This window comes from Scophthalmus maximus, chromosome 14 (genome assembly GCF_022379125.1).
Source record: "Scophthalmus maximus strain ysfricsl-2021 chromosome 14, ASM2237912v1, whole genome shotgun sequence".
Lineage (NCBI taxonomy): Eukaryota > Metazoa > Chordata > Actinopteri > Pleuronectiformes > Scophthalmidae > Scophthalmus > Scophthalmus maximus.
Genome location: NC_061528.1, coordinates 22847501 through 22865473, shown reverse-complemented (window position 1 = coordinate 22865473; position 17973 = coordinate 22847501). Strand labels below are relative to the sequence as shown.

Genomic DNA, 17973 nt, shown 5'->3' with positions numbered 1-17973 from the left:
CATCTGATTTTCCTACACAGCTCATGTTAACATCAAAGATGAACTGTTGCTTTGTTGTAGCTCTCTCTCACTCACCCAATCATTCTCTCTCTCTCTCTTTCACAAACACATTGAGCTGTGTGTAATAGTTGGAGAAATCTCTCTGCTGCTGGTGGTGGACAATCAAAACATCAATGAAATTTGGACTATCCGCAGAGGCACCCATCCTCTGGGTGTGCCCTCTGTGGCTAACATGCTGCATGTTGTATCTGTTGCCTGAGAGCTATTGACTGTCAGTGGTGATCTTCTAGTCCCTCCAGCTGCACTGGCTAAATATATCAATTTGTGAACAACGCTGGTTTTACTCTTAACTGACCTGTGATCTCTGCATGAAAGACGGAATGTGAGTGACACAAAGTACAAACTGCTACCCCGACTAACAAAAGCTTTTTTAAATTTTTTTATTTACAATTTCTCATAGGTGTTAGTTTATTGGCCCACTGCGTTGAACTTTGTCCACAACACTGGAGCTTTTAGCCAATGGCAGGGCTTTGTTTGCGTGTCCAGACTGTTCCCAGTGAAGTGACTTGTTAACACATCAAGCTGTCAGCCAGTTCCCATTCACTTCAGAGGCTCTGCAGGTCCCCGATTGGTGAGACCAGAGGAAGGAGGGCACAGTTTATTAATCTTTTCTCTTCTCACTTGTTTGGCTCTGCCATCTGATGCTGTGGCCACCTGAAACTCTTTGATTGGCCTACATGTATATAACCTCTATGTGAAATCATGTGTATGTGTGTTTGTGAAATACGGTGTGTTTATCAGGACTATTGATGTACAGTACATGTATTTGCTGTTGCGTTTATAGTGAAATATTTTGTCTTAGAGGATTCAACCTATTTACTATAGACATGTGTATACATGTGTGTGGACCAACAGTCGTACAACACTGTGTGGGTGTGTCTATCAATATGTAAATCCACACTTTCTCTTTCCACAGATAAGGAGGAACTCTTTCAGAATGTTCTGACGCAAGTAGCAGAACAGTTTTCAAGGTAAGCACATGGCTGAATATGTTCACACGGCGGCTGTTAATTCACTGTACTGTGGTTTTTGTTGGATATGGACATATTACATGTGCATATATACTTGCATCTTTTACTTTCTTTTAGATGTATTATTTATTTATTAATCGTGTACTATTATTCAATTCATTTCCATTTTATTTGTATAGTGCCAAATCCCAACATCATTTTCCTGACACTTTTTTCCAAAGCAACTGACAATCATCAACACATATCAGAGGAAGGCAGGTAGCATTAAGGGCCTTGACCTTAGACAGAATAGCTTGTCACCTCTCAATTCAATTCAAATTTATTTGTATAGTGCCAAATCATAACATACATTATCTCAAGGCACTTGAAGTGAGAAACCCAACAGTTCCCACAATGAGCAGCACTTGGCAACTTTGGAAGTTTTTGAAAGATATTTCTTGGGGCGTCTTCAAGCCTTTATTGACAGGACAGTTCGGTGTGAAAGGGGGGAGAGAGTGGGGAAGACAAGCAGCAAATGGACGGGGGAAGACTCAGGCCTAATGTTCTTGATACAGCGCCTAGAGACTTGTTTCATGTGTGAGTCAAAGGACATGTCCTGGTTGAAGATAGCTCCAAGGTTCCTCACTGTAGAGCTGAAGGCCAAAGTTATGACATACCGCCGCCACTGGATTTTGACCATTGTTAATTACACCAATCCTGTTGGTTTATTAGGCAGAGCCTGGAACTGCCTTCACTCATACAGGACTATGCAATCCTTCATCTTAAGAATTACAGGCTACCCAGCAGCTGCAACATGTGAATGTAACCATATCTTGGGTTGTTGCGTTCCCTCCATATCACCGCTCTCGTGGCTTTGTCTTTGCACTTTTCAATCATTTTCCCACTGTTTCCAGCCATGATTTCACTCTTCATGTGTTTCATGTTATCTCCCATCCGCTGCAAGACTTTCTGGTGCACAAGAGTAGAAGTACACAAGAGCAGATGTACACAGGGTAAGAAAGGAGGCCACTGGTGCAAACTGCTGGAACAGAGCAGCAGGACATTACACAGTAGATACTCTTTCATTGATGACAGAGCAGAGTTGGGTTTTAAATAGACAGATATATTGTTGTTCCTGACAAATTGGATGATTTGACCATGTGGTCCTTGGTTCCAAAGACAGAGAAAAAGACTCCCATGATCCCTCACCTGATCACTCCTTGGGTGTGAAATGTCCTTCAACTTCGAACTGACATTGATCACTGTGACCCCATTTTCACCTGCAGTAACATCCGTCCTGAGTGATCCGATCACAAGTGGACAGCTCTACAGGTGAAAACACTCTGAGGACGCATTGAAATCGGATCTCAAAAAAACACATTCAGAGGTGGTATAAGCAGTATGTGACCACATTCTCATAGCAGTGAGAATGGGAATGTGACTTTTGGCCACATTAGGGACCGCCTACTCAACTGACGCCCGCTGCGTGTAAACAGAATTTGACGGGTTTACTTTTTTATTGACTGCCGCTGTTACTTTTTAAAGTAGCGTAATAATTCCCTACATGTCGACGCAGAGAACATCATATAAGTCTTGTGTATAGGAGCATTGTGGCTTTTCTGTATAATACACAGATGATGTTGGTGATCCGCATGGTGGAAAAGCAATGACTGTAAATACTCCTGAATGTAGCGGTGTGTGTGCGAGAGAGAGAAAGAGAGAGAGAGCAGGGAGCGTGTGTGATGTGAGCCTGGCTCGACCCGGCGAGGGAGAGAGAGTTGACAGCAGAAGTTATTGTACGGTGGCTGTTGCAGTTTGTCTCGATTTGATGAATAAGTGTAAAGAGTGTTCTTTGCTTCACTGTTGGGGAAAGTGAAAATGTTTGTCCCGCAGCGAGACCTGAACATCTCTCCATCCCGACTGATTCAGCGATTCATGCCTATTTTGGACTTTATTAGGTTATTTTTGCACATTTTATTATTTTGTTAAAACCAACAACGCATTTAGTCTTTTGCAAACAGAAATGATGTACGGTGTTGATTTACATACAGAGAGGGGCAGTGACATCAGATCACAAGTGTCACTGACGACGCATGTGGAGACACATTCTGCTGCCAGGCAGGACTTGGTAAAGTAACCTGGGCATAGGGAATTGCATAACGCAACACGGTATAGCATGAAATGTTTAACGTTGGGAGTGTACTGTACTGATATGATTCAATGTGTTTCATAATTCTTGTTGTTATATCTATTCATAGATTATTTTCATAGGTTAAAAAGTAAAACACACACCATCGTAAAGAGCCGCATCCAACTTCCAATAAGTCACCTTTTATAGACTCCTTTGTAGGGTTCAGTGTTTCCCATAAGATTTCGTAAGACTATGGTGGCGGATGTCAGATCCTATAGGGGGGTCCGGGTCATGCTGCCCTGGAAGAAAATTTTGTATATTTCATAGTTAAATCCATCAGTTTCATAGCAATTTAGGAGGTTAGATCTATGAAGAAATTCATGCTCTTGTAAACAATTGTATGCTGTAGTTCCTGAAAGAGTTGTTTCCTGGGGATATTGTAATGAATCAGATGATGTTTCCTCATATTTCTAAGACCATGATTCTGTCTGTATTATGATTTGCATTTAATAACCCCTATCATACATATGTTTTGTGATCCTTGAAGAAATGAAGTTCATTTTCAGACATATACATTTTATATAAGCGCAGCAGAGAGGCTCCTCTGAATGTGTTGAATGTTATGTAATGTAAATGTTCTCTCCATTGCTGGAGACATTCGTACTAATCTTTCTACTCTTGCAAGAAACCTGTCTGTCTGTCACCCGCTTGTTGTTCGAGGGCCAAGAAAGTGAAGTGTTGAATTTGGACATGGCTGTATTGATACATTTTGAATGAGGGTTAGGGCTAGGGCATTCTGCGCCCTAGGCAACAGCCTCTGTCCCCTATGCCAAGAACCGGCTGCCTGTGACTAACCCTCTTTTAACCTGACACTCTTTGTCCTGCACCAAATGGCCTTATCACAGAAGCACAGCATGTGGTCGAGCCAAATCCTCTGATGCCGCTATTTTGTAGTTTCTTTGTTTACTTTATTAATTAAAGTTATTATTCAGTATTAATATTTATATTATTAATATTGTGTTAATGTTGACAGCCATAACTGATCAACTATACTGCTCAGACAAATGGTGCCAAAGGATACTATTACCCATATCAAAGCACAACAACAGTATGATATTAAGTCAAATATTAGTCTGACAAAATTACTTTTATCAGTAAGTTATTATTGATTAATAAACAGTTTATTTGTGAATCCAGTTTCTTCTTCTGTCAGGTTAAATGTTGTGAGTGTTAAGTTCACAGAGATACAGAGAGAAGTTCAGTTTCATACAAAACAGTTAATACATTATTAAATGTTGAACAACAGCTGTAAATATCCACCTGCAGCAGAAAAGTGTTAGTATAAAATATTCATCATTGGCATAGCGACAAAATCTCAGATGGTAGTCACTTCTCCTTCTTGACTAATGTTTCACTGTCTGTCTCTCTCCCACCTGTGTCTGTCTGTCAACAGGGCGTTCAAAATCAATGAGCTGAAGTCTGAGGTCACCAACCGTCTCGCCATGTTAGAGAAGAGAGTAGAGCGTAAGTTTGTCCCCACCACCCCTCTGTCATATTTACACTGCTCTGGCATCAGCTGCTATGCTGAAAAACATGAGACACGCTTCCCAGCATGTACAAGTCTTTTGGTCTTTATTCGACAATTGAAAAACAGGAAACATGGGGATAGAGATTTGAAACAAAGTCCCTGGCTGGAATTGAACTTGGTGGTTGGTTACACTTCCAAGTCTTAACTGTAAGGAGGAATTGCTTTCCTCTGAGTCTGTCTTGTTCCCCCTGCTGCAGATTACAGAGTTTTGACTTGCTTGTTTGATGGCATCTTGGCACTGGATGTGGATGAGTCAATCCTCTCAAGATAAAAAACAAATGTACAGTCAATAAAGGTGTTCTAATGGGGATGTTTGCTGCACTGCCCTACGTAGTATTTTGTTCCTTCTGTAATTTAGGTCTTGGTGTTTTTGACAGGCTAGTTGTAAAAAAAAAATATCCACAGAAACATTTATTCTAAGATTGTTTTGCAATTATTACAGGGTGACACCAGGGCCTTAGTAAAACTGTGATCAAACATAAAGGTCATGTTGAATATGTGTGTACTTTGAGTCAGTGTCTTTTTATGAGCAACATGAATGAGACTGGGATACTGTAATTCCTGAAAGATGAATAAAAAAGAAATCATCCTGTGTGCTTCGATAAGAACCACTTGTATGTGACATAGTATTCTCTTGTTGCTATGGTAACTGACAGATCTGTCCCTCTCACAGCAACACAGAACATACATACATTACTTACAAATAGAGTGAGTGATATCAGTGCAATCCTCACCTAATATATAATTTCATATTACATTATTTATTAAATTTGTGGACAACACAAATGGCTAATGGTCAATCTAGTTGATAAAATTCATAAGTTCATGTGAAATTTTACGTCTAACTTTATAGCTTCATCTTAGTTACTTCAGAAAGAATTCAGGTCCAAATATTTTGCGTTGCTTCACTGTAGAGTTGTGTGCATCTCTCTCTCTCATCCACAGATTGAGACACATCTCAAGGATAAGTAAAGCAATACAAATGGTCCGAATGCTTTTGTAAGTCAAGAGATTTAGGTTTAAACTTTTGATGAATTTTTAAAAACAATGTTTGCACTTTGTCATGACGGATTAGCATGTAGAGTGATGGGCACACTGGCAATTTTATCCATACAACAAAGTATCCCACTGTGCTGGAAACTTGCAACATACAAAACATAAGAGAGAAAAACTGTCCAAAGCATGGCTTTAAATCAAGAGAAACAGTAACGCCATTTGTACAATTTAAATCTTTTCAATTCCCATCCATTGACAAAATGCTTAAGTCCTGGCAAAAATGTGTCAAATGAGTATGTTTGTCATTTGTAGGTCTATTGTATTGTCTCTATATTAGACTACTAGCATGCATTCCTCCACTTTAGCAAGACAAATTTAATTCACTAATACAAGACCAATTCTGACATTTCTAAAGTGGGATAATCATAGTACTAACACCCTTTAATTAACTTCCGAAAACTACAGCTACATCAGCCTGTCTGTGCTTGTGATTTGACATGACATAACCATGGGAGTTTCCTGTGAAACCTTGCTGTGTTTAAGTGTGCAGCATGGTGTGCAAGGGCCCATACACACCTGTGCTTATCGGTGTGTGCACTGTTTTCACAAATCCCCCTGACTCCTTTTCCCATGCATTAACAATCATCAGATTATGTGCCATCATACACACATTGACATTTTATTGCTCCAATGTAGCAGGGAGCCTTTTTGGCTAATATCTTCATCTGGCTGTCCTGTCTCTGAGTACATGTGTTTCACAATAGCCCCCTATGCGCTGAGCCATTCAGTCACCATGACAACATGATCTGAGTTTTTATTGTTCACGATGGTGATTTTACCATCTCTGCTGCGGGAAACTTTCCTTTGTAGTAAGGTGAAAGTAGTCTATCTTTCTGATTCAAGTTGTTTCCTTTTCCCTTTGTATTAACTGTCTCAAGTGGCTCAAAGGTGTGTAACCAATGAGACCATACAGTCTATCAAGAAACAACACTGTTTTTATTTAGTAAACGATATCAAGACAAAATAGATGTGTAAATCAGCATGTCAGTGTGGCTGCAGTGTGTGTGAGTGACAGAGTGTGTGAAGGCAGCAAACGAAAGATGTCCGTCTGTAGTCCAGTTGAGAGAGAGCTTTATAAGCCTCCTCATGTCCTCCTGTTCAGGTGTGCTGCATCTCACTAGGTTTCTGTTCCACTCATGAATTTCCTGAAACAAAGGGCCCACAACCATCATGAACCAAAAGGAGGGAACATCCCTGAAGCCGTCACACTCCCCCCATAAGTCAGGGTTTCTACCCTGGAACTTAAACAGCAACAAGTGCAATAAAAAATTGACAACTCAACAATTTTCATTATAATTAAGATTATATCCACTCATGCTTAGCACAAAACCACATAACGAATTACCTTTACACAACTTGACACTCCACACAATCTCCAAAATCTGCATCTCCAACTATCTCCAAGGAGCAATTTAAGAGAAAGGAAGACAGACTAAAGGACACAGAGTAGCAGATGTTGTTAACCAGGATATGAAACGTTACAAGAAACACAGGACAAGGTATCTGCCATAATATTGTCTTGCCCTTTATATGCCGAATGACCAAATTATAAGGATGCAAGAAGAGAATTTCATAAAATTAGTGGGTTATGAATACTATGAGTGGCATTCCAGAGAATAAATAGTCCTGAAAAGCCAAGAGTAAAGCCAGTGGCTCTCTTTCTATCGCCAAGTAGTTCAACTGATAGGTGTAGTTGTTCTATCTCCCCCATTTTTCTCCCTCACCTCGTGGCAGATGTTTCAAGACAATTTAGTCTGGATCTGTAAGAGATTTCTTCCTCTTACTGTGGAGTTTTTTTTACTCCACAGTTACAAGTGCTGCTCATTGTGGGAACTGTTGGGTTTCTCACTTCAGGTGCCTTGAGATAATGTATGTTATGATTTGGCGCTATACAAATAAAATGTTATTAATTTGAATTGAATCAATCTCATAGTAAGTCATCATCAGATGCTGCCACATCCTCCTGCTCACTAAATGCTGACTGCACCACAGTACAGCCAGTCAAAACTGGAATAAATTCTGAAGAAGAGGGATCTAGAAAATCTGACTTCTGCAGTCTGGGGTAGCAATAGCTCAGACAATCAGACATAATTCAAACCAATAGAGCTTATTATTCAATATTAATAGCAATGGGTGATATTCAGTCTCAAAATTAAGGGTGTTCACCCAAAATGTTCATATCTGGTAGATGACTCTATGGTCAAAGCCGCATCGCAGCTGGTGGCATGTGTCAACTAACCTTGGAAGAGTTTCAGGGTTCAGAGGAAAGATCAGGTTCTGGAAGAATAACGAGGGTATGGATACACCCCCCTTCCACCACTTGGGTGGAAATGAGTCAGAGGCTTGGCCACTCAAGAAGAACAGGACAGAAGGGGCACATGGTATTGTGTGTGATGGCTTAAAGGAGTGTCCTAGACTCCTTTGGTTCTGTCTCCCAACAACAAAGTACTCTTTGGCAGTGGAAGGGGCGGGTACCCGACCTGGTTATGATGGCGAGGGACCAGCACCAAGTCTGCACGTTATGCAGAAAGTCCAGAGTCACTCAGGCCGCCATGGCGACAAGGACAACTCCGCACCCGACACTGTGGGGTTGGAGTTCTGCTGGTGCGTGGGTATGAGCTCCAAGGGCTTGGAAGCTATCCTTCCCCTACATTGAGAACGCAAGAAACTGGCGCTGAATATTGGCGGGGTGCGTACCTGGATTGTGGGGCATCCGTGTTCATCAAGCAGGCCGATGGAGATACTTGTTGGTTGTCTGGACTGACGAGATTGGAGACTGCGCCATCAGGGGTCGCTAGGCTGATAGTTTGTGTCTCCTGGGAGCCTGGGCCCATCTGCGCCCTTGATTGGAGGGTTTCATGGATCAGGTTTCAGCTGGTTATGCTAAGAGGATATCTCTTCAAGATCAGGAACAATGCGTTGTTCCTGGGTGGCTTTGCCGGCAGCACTGCTCACCTGACTGTGTTGGTCTTTTTCGTGGTCGTCCTCAGGTCTTGGCTGAGGTGCCTGGATCTGCTAGTGCATAGTTAGGTGGTGCTCTTGCACCAAAGTCATTTCAGGTTGAGTGCACTGGACTTCTGGTCACAGGCTGAGATGGTCCTGTCCAGCTTGGTCGCTGTGCTGCAGCTGGGTGAGCTGTGTTTCATTCACCAGGCCCGGAATGGAGCTCTGTTGCTTCCCGACAAGGTTGTTGGCATGCCCAACTGGTACCTGCAATTCAATTCAATTCAATTTTATTTGTATAGCACCAAATCACAACATACATTGTCTCAACGCACTTGACATAATGGGGTCAATATTACAATATTCAAGGGAAAACCCAACAAATCCCACAATGAGCAGCACTTCACAACTATGGAGGAGAAAAAACTCCCTTTTAACAGGAATAAATCTCTGGCAGAACCAGGAGAGAGAGTGAGAGAGATGCATGATGGGAGTTCCCCCCACAGTCTAGGCCAATACCATTATCAGGAAGAGATGGTTCAGTAAACACCCGAGAAGCTCCAACTATAATCTTTATCAAAGAGGAAGGTTGTAGAGATGTCGTCTGCCTCCTAGCTCCAGAGGAGAGGAGCCTGGTGGCTGAAGGCTCTGCCTCCTATTCTACTTTTACAGACTCTGGAACCACAGGTTGTCCTGAGTTTACAGAGCGAAGTGATTTATTGGGATAGTACGGAACTATGAGCTCTGTAAGATATGATGGAGCTTGATTATTAAGGCCTTTGTAGGTGAGGAGCAGGATTTTCAGGAAGCCAATGCAGAGATGCTAACACCGGAGAAATATGATCTATTTTTTTAGTTCCTGTCAGAACTCGTGCGGCAGCATTTTGGATTAACTGGACTTATTCGGGCATCCTCACAGTAATGCATTACAGTAGTCAAGTCTGGAAGTGACAAATGACTGTATTACTGCGAGACACAGCAGCGTCACAGTCCATCTTGTTGAGAGAGGTGTTACCCCTAACTGTGGAAATGGAAAGTGGTAACAGTGCTCTCATACGGGGAGTGGAGATGAATTGGATTAAAGAACCGTTGTTTAATGTGATTTTGGAATCTGGCATAGTCACTGGTCCTGTGGAGGTAGCCCTGAGGGATGGACTACCTGGGGAAGGGATCACGTTCCTCCTGGGAAATGATCTAGCTGGCGTCCCAAACCCAATCGTTATGAAGGAGCCCAGAATCGATGAAGACGAGGGGTTAGCAAAATTGCGCCCTGGTGTGTTTTCGTCTTGTGTAGGTACACGCGCTATTGCAAAGAAGAATATGAAAAGCGCTCGTATTGGTCAGGCAAGAAGTGAATCCTCCGTTCGTTGATGGAGAGGGGTTTTTTCTTAACAGTTCAGAGGATGTTTTGGCGGGTGGTATATCGGAGAACATTGAAAATCCGAGTACGAGAGACACATTGCTTCTTGTGGTTGTCATTGAAGATGCGATGAGCACACATGATCTCCCCCTCGAGCTTGTCCAAGGAGGGGAACCACTTTGACAGCGAGTGGGTGAGGAACTGAATGGCGTTAGAGCCCTCAAGGCTTTCTGCCAGGCCACAGATGGAAACGTTGCATCTTCAGTTTCTGTCCTCCATATCAGCTTGCTTCAGCTGCATTGAATCCAACGTGGTCTTGTGGCTGGCTAGCATCACGGAGTAGTTCACAACATCAGACTGTAACTTGCCCATTTCTACTTTAACTGTGCCAATACACTCAGTTAGTGCTACCAAATCTGTTTGGATAGCTTTTCATTTTTCCCTCTTCTTCCGTCCTTTCCCATCTCTTGCAGTTGATCAAAGTGTGACTCAAGCTAGCCATGTTGCTTCTCTAGCACTGCATCCGCCAGATTTTCCTCTTGTTTTTCCAGCCAATCGACAAAGTCTTTTTACTTATGTCAGTCATTGCTTCTGACTACTAAACAAGGTTGAGTGACTAAACAATGATTTGTCTCAACAGGATAAACTAACAAAATTGTAGCTGATCAAGCTATGCTGCCATCTTGTCCAGCTGGTCACAATACTTCCCGGAATTCTTTTCTTGAATTTTCTGACACAGTTTTCTGATAGACACCTGCTGTAACAGAACTTTCCCCAATTTCAGTAGAGTTAATAATCGAAAATTCAAATGTAACTAAGTAGTGATTGGACAGAGGGTTTTGAGGAAATACTATTCATTATTCAATTTCTATGCCGTGTGTCAGAACGAGGTTGAGGGTGTGATTAAAACAGTGAGTGGGTTTATTCACAACTTCAAACAAAGGGCACACAACCAAAACAAGACAAAAGGAGGGAACATCCCTGAGGCCGTCACATAACAAATGACTGTAAATAAAAATGGGCGATGAAGATATCTCTACTTTTCCTAGTGTGTAAAAATGAGATCACAATATCCTCTATAGGTGTGCTGCTGTCTTGCACTGGTGATGTAATTTGGAACCAAAGTCTGTGCAGTAGTGATGGGGGGAGGTGGAGCAAGACCCTAATCGCACAGCTGTAAATGGTAAATGGACTGTATTTATATAGCGCTTTTCTAGTCATATAAACCACTCAAAGCGCTTTACAGGAAAGTCACATTCACCCATTCACACACATTCATACAGCGCTGCTACTTACTGCGCATTTTTCTGTCACATTCATACACATTCATACACTGTCGGAAGAGCCGTCAGAGGCAAGTTAGGGTTAAGTGTCTTGCCCAGGGACACAACGGCATGTGTACTGGCGGAAGCTGGGATCGAACTATTCTACGTCATGTGACTCAATCGTGAGTCAATCACAGCTGTCATTCATGATGTAACTTCCAGTTTAATAGCATCAAATAACTAATGGAAACCAAACCAATATTGACCACAGACAGAGAGAAATCATTTCTGGGTAAAATGTATTTAATACAGAAATAGACAAAATTTTGGCTTAAAGACTTTAATTTTTTCGTCCACCGGGATGTAGTTTTGGTGGAAAAATTACAATTCAAGAGAGAAGAGCGTTCTCCCAGTATTTATTCCCAGTAATGGAAATGGCAGATGGTGGAACAGCCAAATTGTCAAAACCTACTCAACCTCGCTAGAGAAAAAGAATCGTGTTGACGGAGGAACAAAATCAGAAGAAGAAGTAGAGCAATAGAGGACGGGCATGCACTCCATGGAGGGGGGCTTCAAAAATGATATGCAGTTTGTTTTCTTTCTACAAAGTAGTAAGCACACAACTGTCTTACTACTTAATACTAGCGGATGTTTAACACTCAGAGCCAGAAGCGAAGAAGGAACTGTGTAGTGTTTGAAGTAAGCTCAGAAATAAACATTTGTTTGTACACGTTATAAATACAGACCAGACCAATGCTATTGGTATGATGTTGAGTTTTCAAATAACAAATATAAATGTAATGTAATTAAATGTGCACTGCAATTTGAATATTTGATTAGAATATGTATTCCCTGCTATTTGAATTTAGATCTACTTCTTGTGATTAATTCATTAGATTTGAATTAAAATTGGATGTTTGTAAATATCCTAACTTGACAAGATCCGTGGAGAACCGTTAAACAACATAAAGTAAACAATTCCAAGTGTTCTCACTCTAATTTCAAGCACAGTGAAAATTGAATGCATAATTATATCTTAACTGAGTAATTACAAGTTACATTTTTTCTAATCCCAAATAAGATTGTGGAGGATTTTTTCAATACCCACTCTCCCTGACTGACTATACTGTAGTAGCAGATTCAGATCTGACACTCACATCCACTTGACACTAGCATGCCAAGTGCTGGGATACCTGGTTGCTACAGCAACAGCAACAGCAACAGCATGGCACCCACACACATCTCCATCCTCTTATCACTTTGGTTGCCATGGACACAGATTCTAATGGGAGCTGGAGTGTTGTCGGAGGTGACCTTTTCTGTTTTAGAGAGGGGTGAATTGGTGACAAATAGAGGAGGACAGGATGTAGATAGATGACGACATAATCAGTAGAAGACATTCTACTTAACCATTAGCTTGTGTAGTTAGTTTTGGACTTCACCTGGAAAACTTGTGAAAATGAAAAGGGGAGGTGTGTTTGAGGGTTAGCAGCTGACCCTCTGCAGCTCCCTAGTTCCATATTTCTGAAGCCTTAAATCATTTGATTTCAATCCCTCCAGTAACTAAACCCTGTCAACACATTCCAACGGCAAAGTTTGATATTGCTCCATGATAGGGCACATTTCTCTGCCTTGCAGGTTTACCAGATCCACCTCAAACTTGCTCAAAAAAGCAGTAACATTTTGATAATGTCTTATAGCGAGATCTATGAGTTCTCTTAGGTCTTCACCAACTTTCTCATGCATGATAAAAGTTGCAGAACCAGTGCTGAACAGAGCAGGCATCAATGACAACACGTGAAATTGATTCAAGTCAGACACAGTATGAAAAGGAGGTGCTTGGGTGAAAAGAAGAGTGGGCAGGTTAAAGCAGCTTAAATAGAGCACACAATATGAGGTTTGAATGCGTAGAAGAGGATTAGCTGAGCTCAGCTGATGTGCTACATAGTTGCGGCGCTTGACCTCACTGTCCTCCTGCCTGAACTAACGATATGCTCAATTTGTCAGTTCAATTTATAAAATCATTGAAGGCCCCATTAGTTAAATTGAATTAAACCCTGAGCAACTTCATGTTTGTTTGAAAGCCATATGTCTAATGAGGCTTTAATAAAGGACTTTGTTTTTGTCTACAGTGGAGGGCATGAAGGTGGTGGAGATTGAGAAATGTCGCACCGACATCAAGAAGCTCCGTGTAGAGATGGCATCAAGAAACAACAGGTGACAACAACAACAACAACATGCTTATCACTGTAACTAGAGTCATGCACATGAGGAGTCTTCAGCTACTCTCTAATTAACAGAGAGAATGACTGTCAAGGGACACGGATTAGTGGTTTCCAAGATGTGGTTGTTGGAGTCAGTTTCTGCTTCTATTGATCTGCTTTACTGTGAACCTCACCTAACTCGATATGCAAACCTGTAAAGTGGTTAGTAATACATCAGTATCCATATTACTGCAGTAATAGCAGGAATCCATCCATTATCTACACCACTCTAACCTTTAAGGGGTCGCAGGGCACTCCGGACAGGTCGCAGGCCCATCACAGAGTCAATTTAGAGCCTTTAATTAACCAAACCCAAAATGCATATCGTTGTTCATAGCCTGACTGATATATCGGCCAATATAAGCCTTTCATTAACATATCAGTATCAGAAATTAAAACAATTAACAGAATAAACAATGCAGAAAAAAATAGCATTTCTGTTCACATTTCATGTAAAAAATGTTGTGAATTTTTTCGTAATTCAAGCTCTGTATATTTTGTTGTGTTTGTTTTTTTATCTTGTGTGTTCTGATATATTGGCATCACAATTACGCCCCGTAGTATTATAGAAGTAATAGTAATATTCCTTGCTCTTGTAGTGTGAAGCTGCTTTGTGTTTCTTTTCTTTTTTTCCACAGTAATTTCCTGGAAGACACTAAGAAGCTGACCCCTCGTAGAGACGTGCCCTCTTACCCCAAGGTAAGGTTTCTGGGAAAGTCTCAACCCCAGTGTGTTTCTGGTTTCCCCTAACCCAGGTCTGCTGATGTCAGGTGTACAGCTCCACTGTGGCCCTAACCCCAACATTTGTTTTCAAATGTTTAGTTCGGAATGTTTCTCTAACCAAATACACTGAACAAAATTATAAACGCAACAATTTTGTTTTTTCCCCCATTTTTCATGAGCTGAATTCAAAGATCTAAGACCTTTTCTATGTAGAAAAAGGCTTATTTCTCTCAAATATTGTTCACAAATCTGTCTAAATCTGTTGGTGAGCACGAGATAATCCATCCACCTCACAGGGGTGGCATATCAAGATGCTGATCAGACAGCATGATTATTGCACAGGTGTGTCTGAGGCTGGCCGTAATAAAAGGCCACTCTGAAATGTGCACTTTTACTGTATTGGTGGGGTCCGAAAACCAGTCAGTATCTGGTGTGACCAGATCAACTGTGACAGTTGATCAGGTTGTTGATTGTGGTCCACTTCTCTCCAATGGCTGTGCGAAGTTGCTGGATATCGGCAGGACCTGGAACACGCTGTCGTATACGCCGATCCAGAGCATCCCAAACATGCTCAGTGGGTGACATGTCCAGTGAGTATGCTGGCCATGCAAGAACTGGGATGTTTTCAGCTTCCTTGCAACATGGGGATGTGCATTATCATGCTGCAACATGAGGTGATGGTCGTGGATGAATGGCACAGGGATCTCAGGATCTCGTCACAGTATCTCTGTGCATTCAAAATGCCATCAATAAAATGCACCTGTGTTCGTTGTCCGTAACATACGCCTGCCCATACCGTAACCCCACCGCCACCATGGACCACTCGATCCACAACGTTGACATCAGAAAACCGCTCACCCACACGATGCAATTCACGCTGTCTGCCATCTGCCCTGTACAGTGAAAACCGGGATTCATCCGTGAAGAGAACACCTCTCCAAAGTGCCTTGAGAGGGCAAATGCTCACATTTGCCCTCTCAAGTCGGTACGACGACGAACTGCAGTCAGGTCGAGACCCCAATGAGGACGACGAGCATGCAGATGAGCTTCCCTGAGACGGTTTCTGACAGTTTGTGCAGAAATTCTTTGGTTATGCAAACCGATTGTTGCAGCAGCTGTCCGGGTGGCTGGTCTCAGACGATGTTGGAGGTGAAGATGCTGGATATGAGGGTCCTGGGCTGGTGTGGTTACACGTGGTCTGTGGTTGTGAGGCCGGTTGGATATACTGCCAAATTCTCTGAAACGCCTTTGGAGTCGGTTTATGGTAGAGAAATGAACATTCAGTTCACGGGCAATAGCTCTGGTGGACATTCCTGCAGTCAGCATGCCGATTGCACGCTCCCTCAAAACTTACGACATCCATGGCATTGTGCTGTGTGATAAAAGTGTACATTTCAGAGTGGCCTTTTATTGTGGCCAGCCTAAGGCACACGTGCAATAATCATGCTGTCTGATCAGCATCTTGGTATGCCACACCTGTGAGGTGGATGGATTATCTCATGCTCACCAACAGATTTAGACAGATTTGTGAACAATATTTGAGAGAAATAAGCCTTTTGTGTATGTAGAAAAAGTCTTAGATCTTTGAGTTCAGCTCATGAAAAATGGGGGCAAAAACAAAAGTGTTGCGTTTATAATTTTGTTCAGTGTAGAATGGATTATGATTGTATGATTGTATTGTATTGTTATTGTATGTTTGTCTCATATTCTGGAAACACATTGTAGAAGTGACATTTGTAATGAAGTTGGTTAATTTTAAAGATGATAGTCAGGTAAATCTGTTCTCAGACAGCAGTCAGTAGATTACAGCAGGTCACTGTGAGATTCTGATCGACTGCCAGTGGATATTTGCTACAGATTTGATAAATTAACAGAGTTTAGATATTCTTATATAGTTGCTCTCTGTGGCATGAGTTAAGGAAGGTAAAGTAAAAGTGGGGATGAGATCATGTTTAATGCATGAACATTACAGCAGGTTTGTAGTGGTGTGTAGAGGTGTGCCCCCAAGCCAGGCAGAGGCGGACAGGGTTAACTGCGAGCTCTGTTGCCTGCAGTACATGCTGTCAGAACAGACCATAGAAGCCCTCAAAAAACCTGCCTTTGACGTCTGGCTGTGGGAGGCCAACGAGGTAAGACTCACAACCTTGCTGAACCTTGCTGGACCTGTCTCACCCACAGTTCCCCCCTCTCTTCTCCTCTCTCCCTGTGCTCCGTGTCCCCCTGTCTACCCGGCTGCCTGCTCTCTGTGTGTGTGTGTGTGTGTGTGTGTGTGTGTGTAGTACCACCTGTCTAAGGAGACAGTAGAAGCTCTTAGATTGCCTACATTTGATGCTTGGCAGTGGGAACCTAATGAGGTGAGACTTACACCCTGATTAATCAACTGTTTCATTTTTCATCAAGGACAGGCTTCGAATTATTACAGATTCATCATCTAGTGATGAAGTTTTACAATTAACAGTTAAAAGTTTCTAAATTGTCCAATATGTCTTAAAGGTGCAGTAAGTGATTATAAATCCTTATACGTTGTGTACAAATCAGAGAATATTCCCTCATTGTCCGCTAGCTGTCGGACTAAAAAATGGCTATCCCAGCCCGTCCACTCCGCTCTGCTCCTCCCTCACTGCGAGGGGCGGAGCCAGCGCTCATCTACATCCTGTCTGTTTTCTGTCCTGGTTCCTCAACGTGGAACGAGCTCCCCGTTGACATCAGGACAACAGAACCCCTTTTTTTTAAGCCTATTTGATAAATATTTATGTACTCGATTATCAAATCGTTCTTGTACTTTTGGGTAATATCTTCATGGTTGAATGCCTTTACTGTAAGTCGCTTTGGACAAACGCATCTGCTAAATGAATGTAATGTAATGTAATGGACAAAGCTTTTTAGAGTCCTTGTATAGCTCTTAGAATCAAACTGGAAGCAGTTGGATTTTGAGTAATTTAGGATTTATAGATTCTTGAGCTCCAGCAGGGTGAAGGTGGTCAAGGGACATCTGGATTTAGCCAATTAAAATTCAGTTGGTTGGCAGTCAAAGTCCCTGTGGTGTTTTCTCTCAGACGTCAGACTTATCACTAACCAGATCCTGATTTAGAGCATCAGGTTACAACTTGTTGCACTTAAACTCACATTGATCAGAAAGTGTTAAAGCTAAAATGTAGAAGTAAATGTATATTGTATATGGTTGTTGTATGTGAATCATACTTATATTTAAGCTTTCAGTATTTGAATGTAATTTTAATTTTACATAACCATTTCACTTTCACAAAATAGCTTTTAGACAGTATATTTATATGGATAAAACCTATTTAAGGTTGTGTTCGTTAGGTTCAGTGATGCGTATTTGGACAAATCAGGCAGACACGGATTGAGGGGGAAAGGAAGAACAGGTTAATTGAATATGGAGAATATGGAGCAGAGGCAGGCAGGGGGACGAGGGAGTGAGGCAGCGCGGGGGGAAAGCCAGCTGATGGGTGTGGGTCGGTGGCATGAAGTGGTGTCTGCAGAATCCAATCCTGGATCTCTGCAGGCAGGTGAGAGAACGAGGAGGTTAGTGGCTGTAGATCTACACTACCGCGGAACTGGCATAATAATCTGGCGACGTGTCCGAGCGAGGTCCACGTCTTTATACTGTCC

General features: G+C 42.0%; 1 protein-coding gene across 2 annotated transcripts in view; it reads left to right on the top strand.

Moving 5' to 3' along the window:
- pde9aa (phosphodiesterase 9aa) overlaps nucleotides 1–17973 on the top strand; it is a 53257-nt gene that overhangs the window by 20015 nt on the left and 15269 nt on the right. Inside the window, exons 5-9 of one of the 2 annotated variants that reach the window (XM_035651650.2) lie at nucleotides 977–1031; nucleotides 4595–4665; nucleotides 13486–13570; nucleotides 14256–14316; nucleotides 16620–16694. In XM_035651650.2, the coding sequence (XP_035507543.1) occupies nucleotides 977–1031; nucleotides 4595–4665; nucleotides 13486–13570; nucleotides 14256–14316; nucleotides 16620–16694 (347 nt within the window). Of the gene's footprint in view, nucleotides 1–976; nucleotides 1032–4594; nucleotides 4666–13485; nucleotides 13571–14255; nucleotides 14317–16394; nucleotides 16470–16619; nucleotides 16695–17973 lie in introns of both variants that reach the window. The other variant, XM_035651649.2, reaches the window with a different exon arrangement.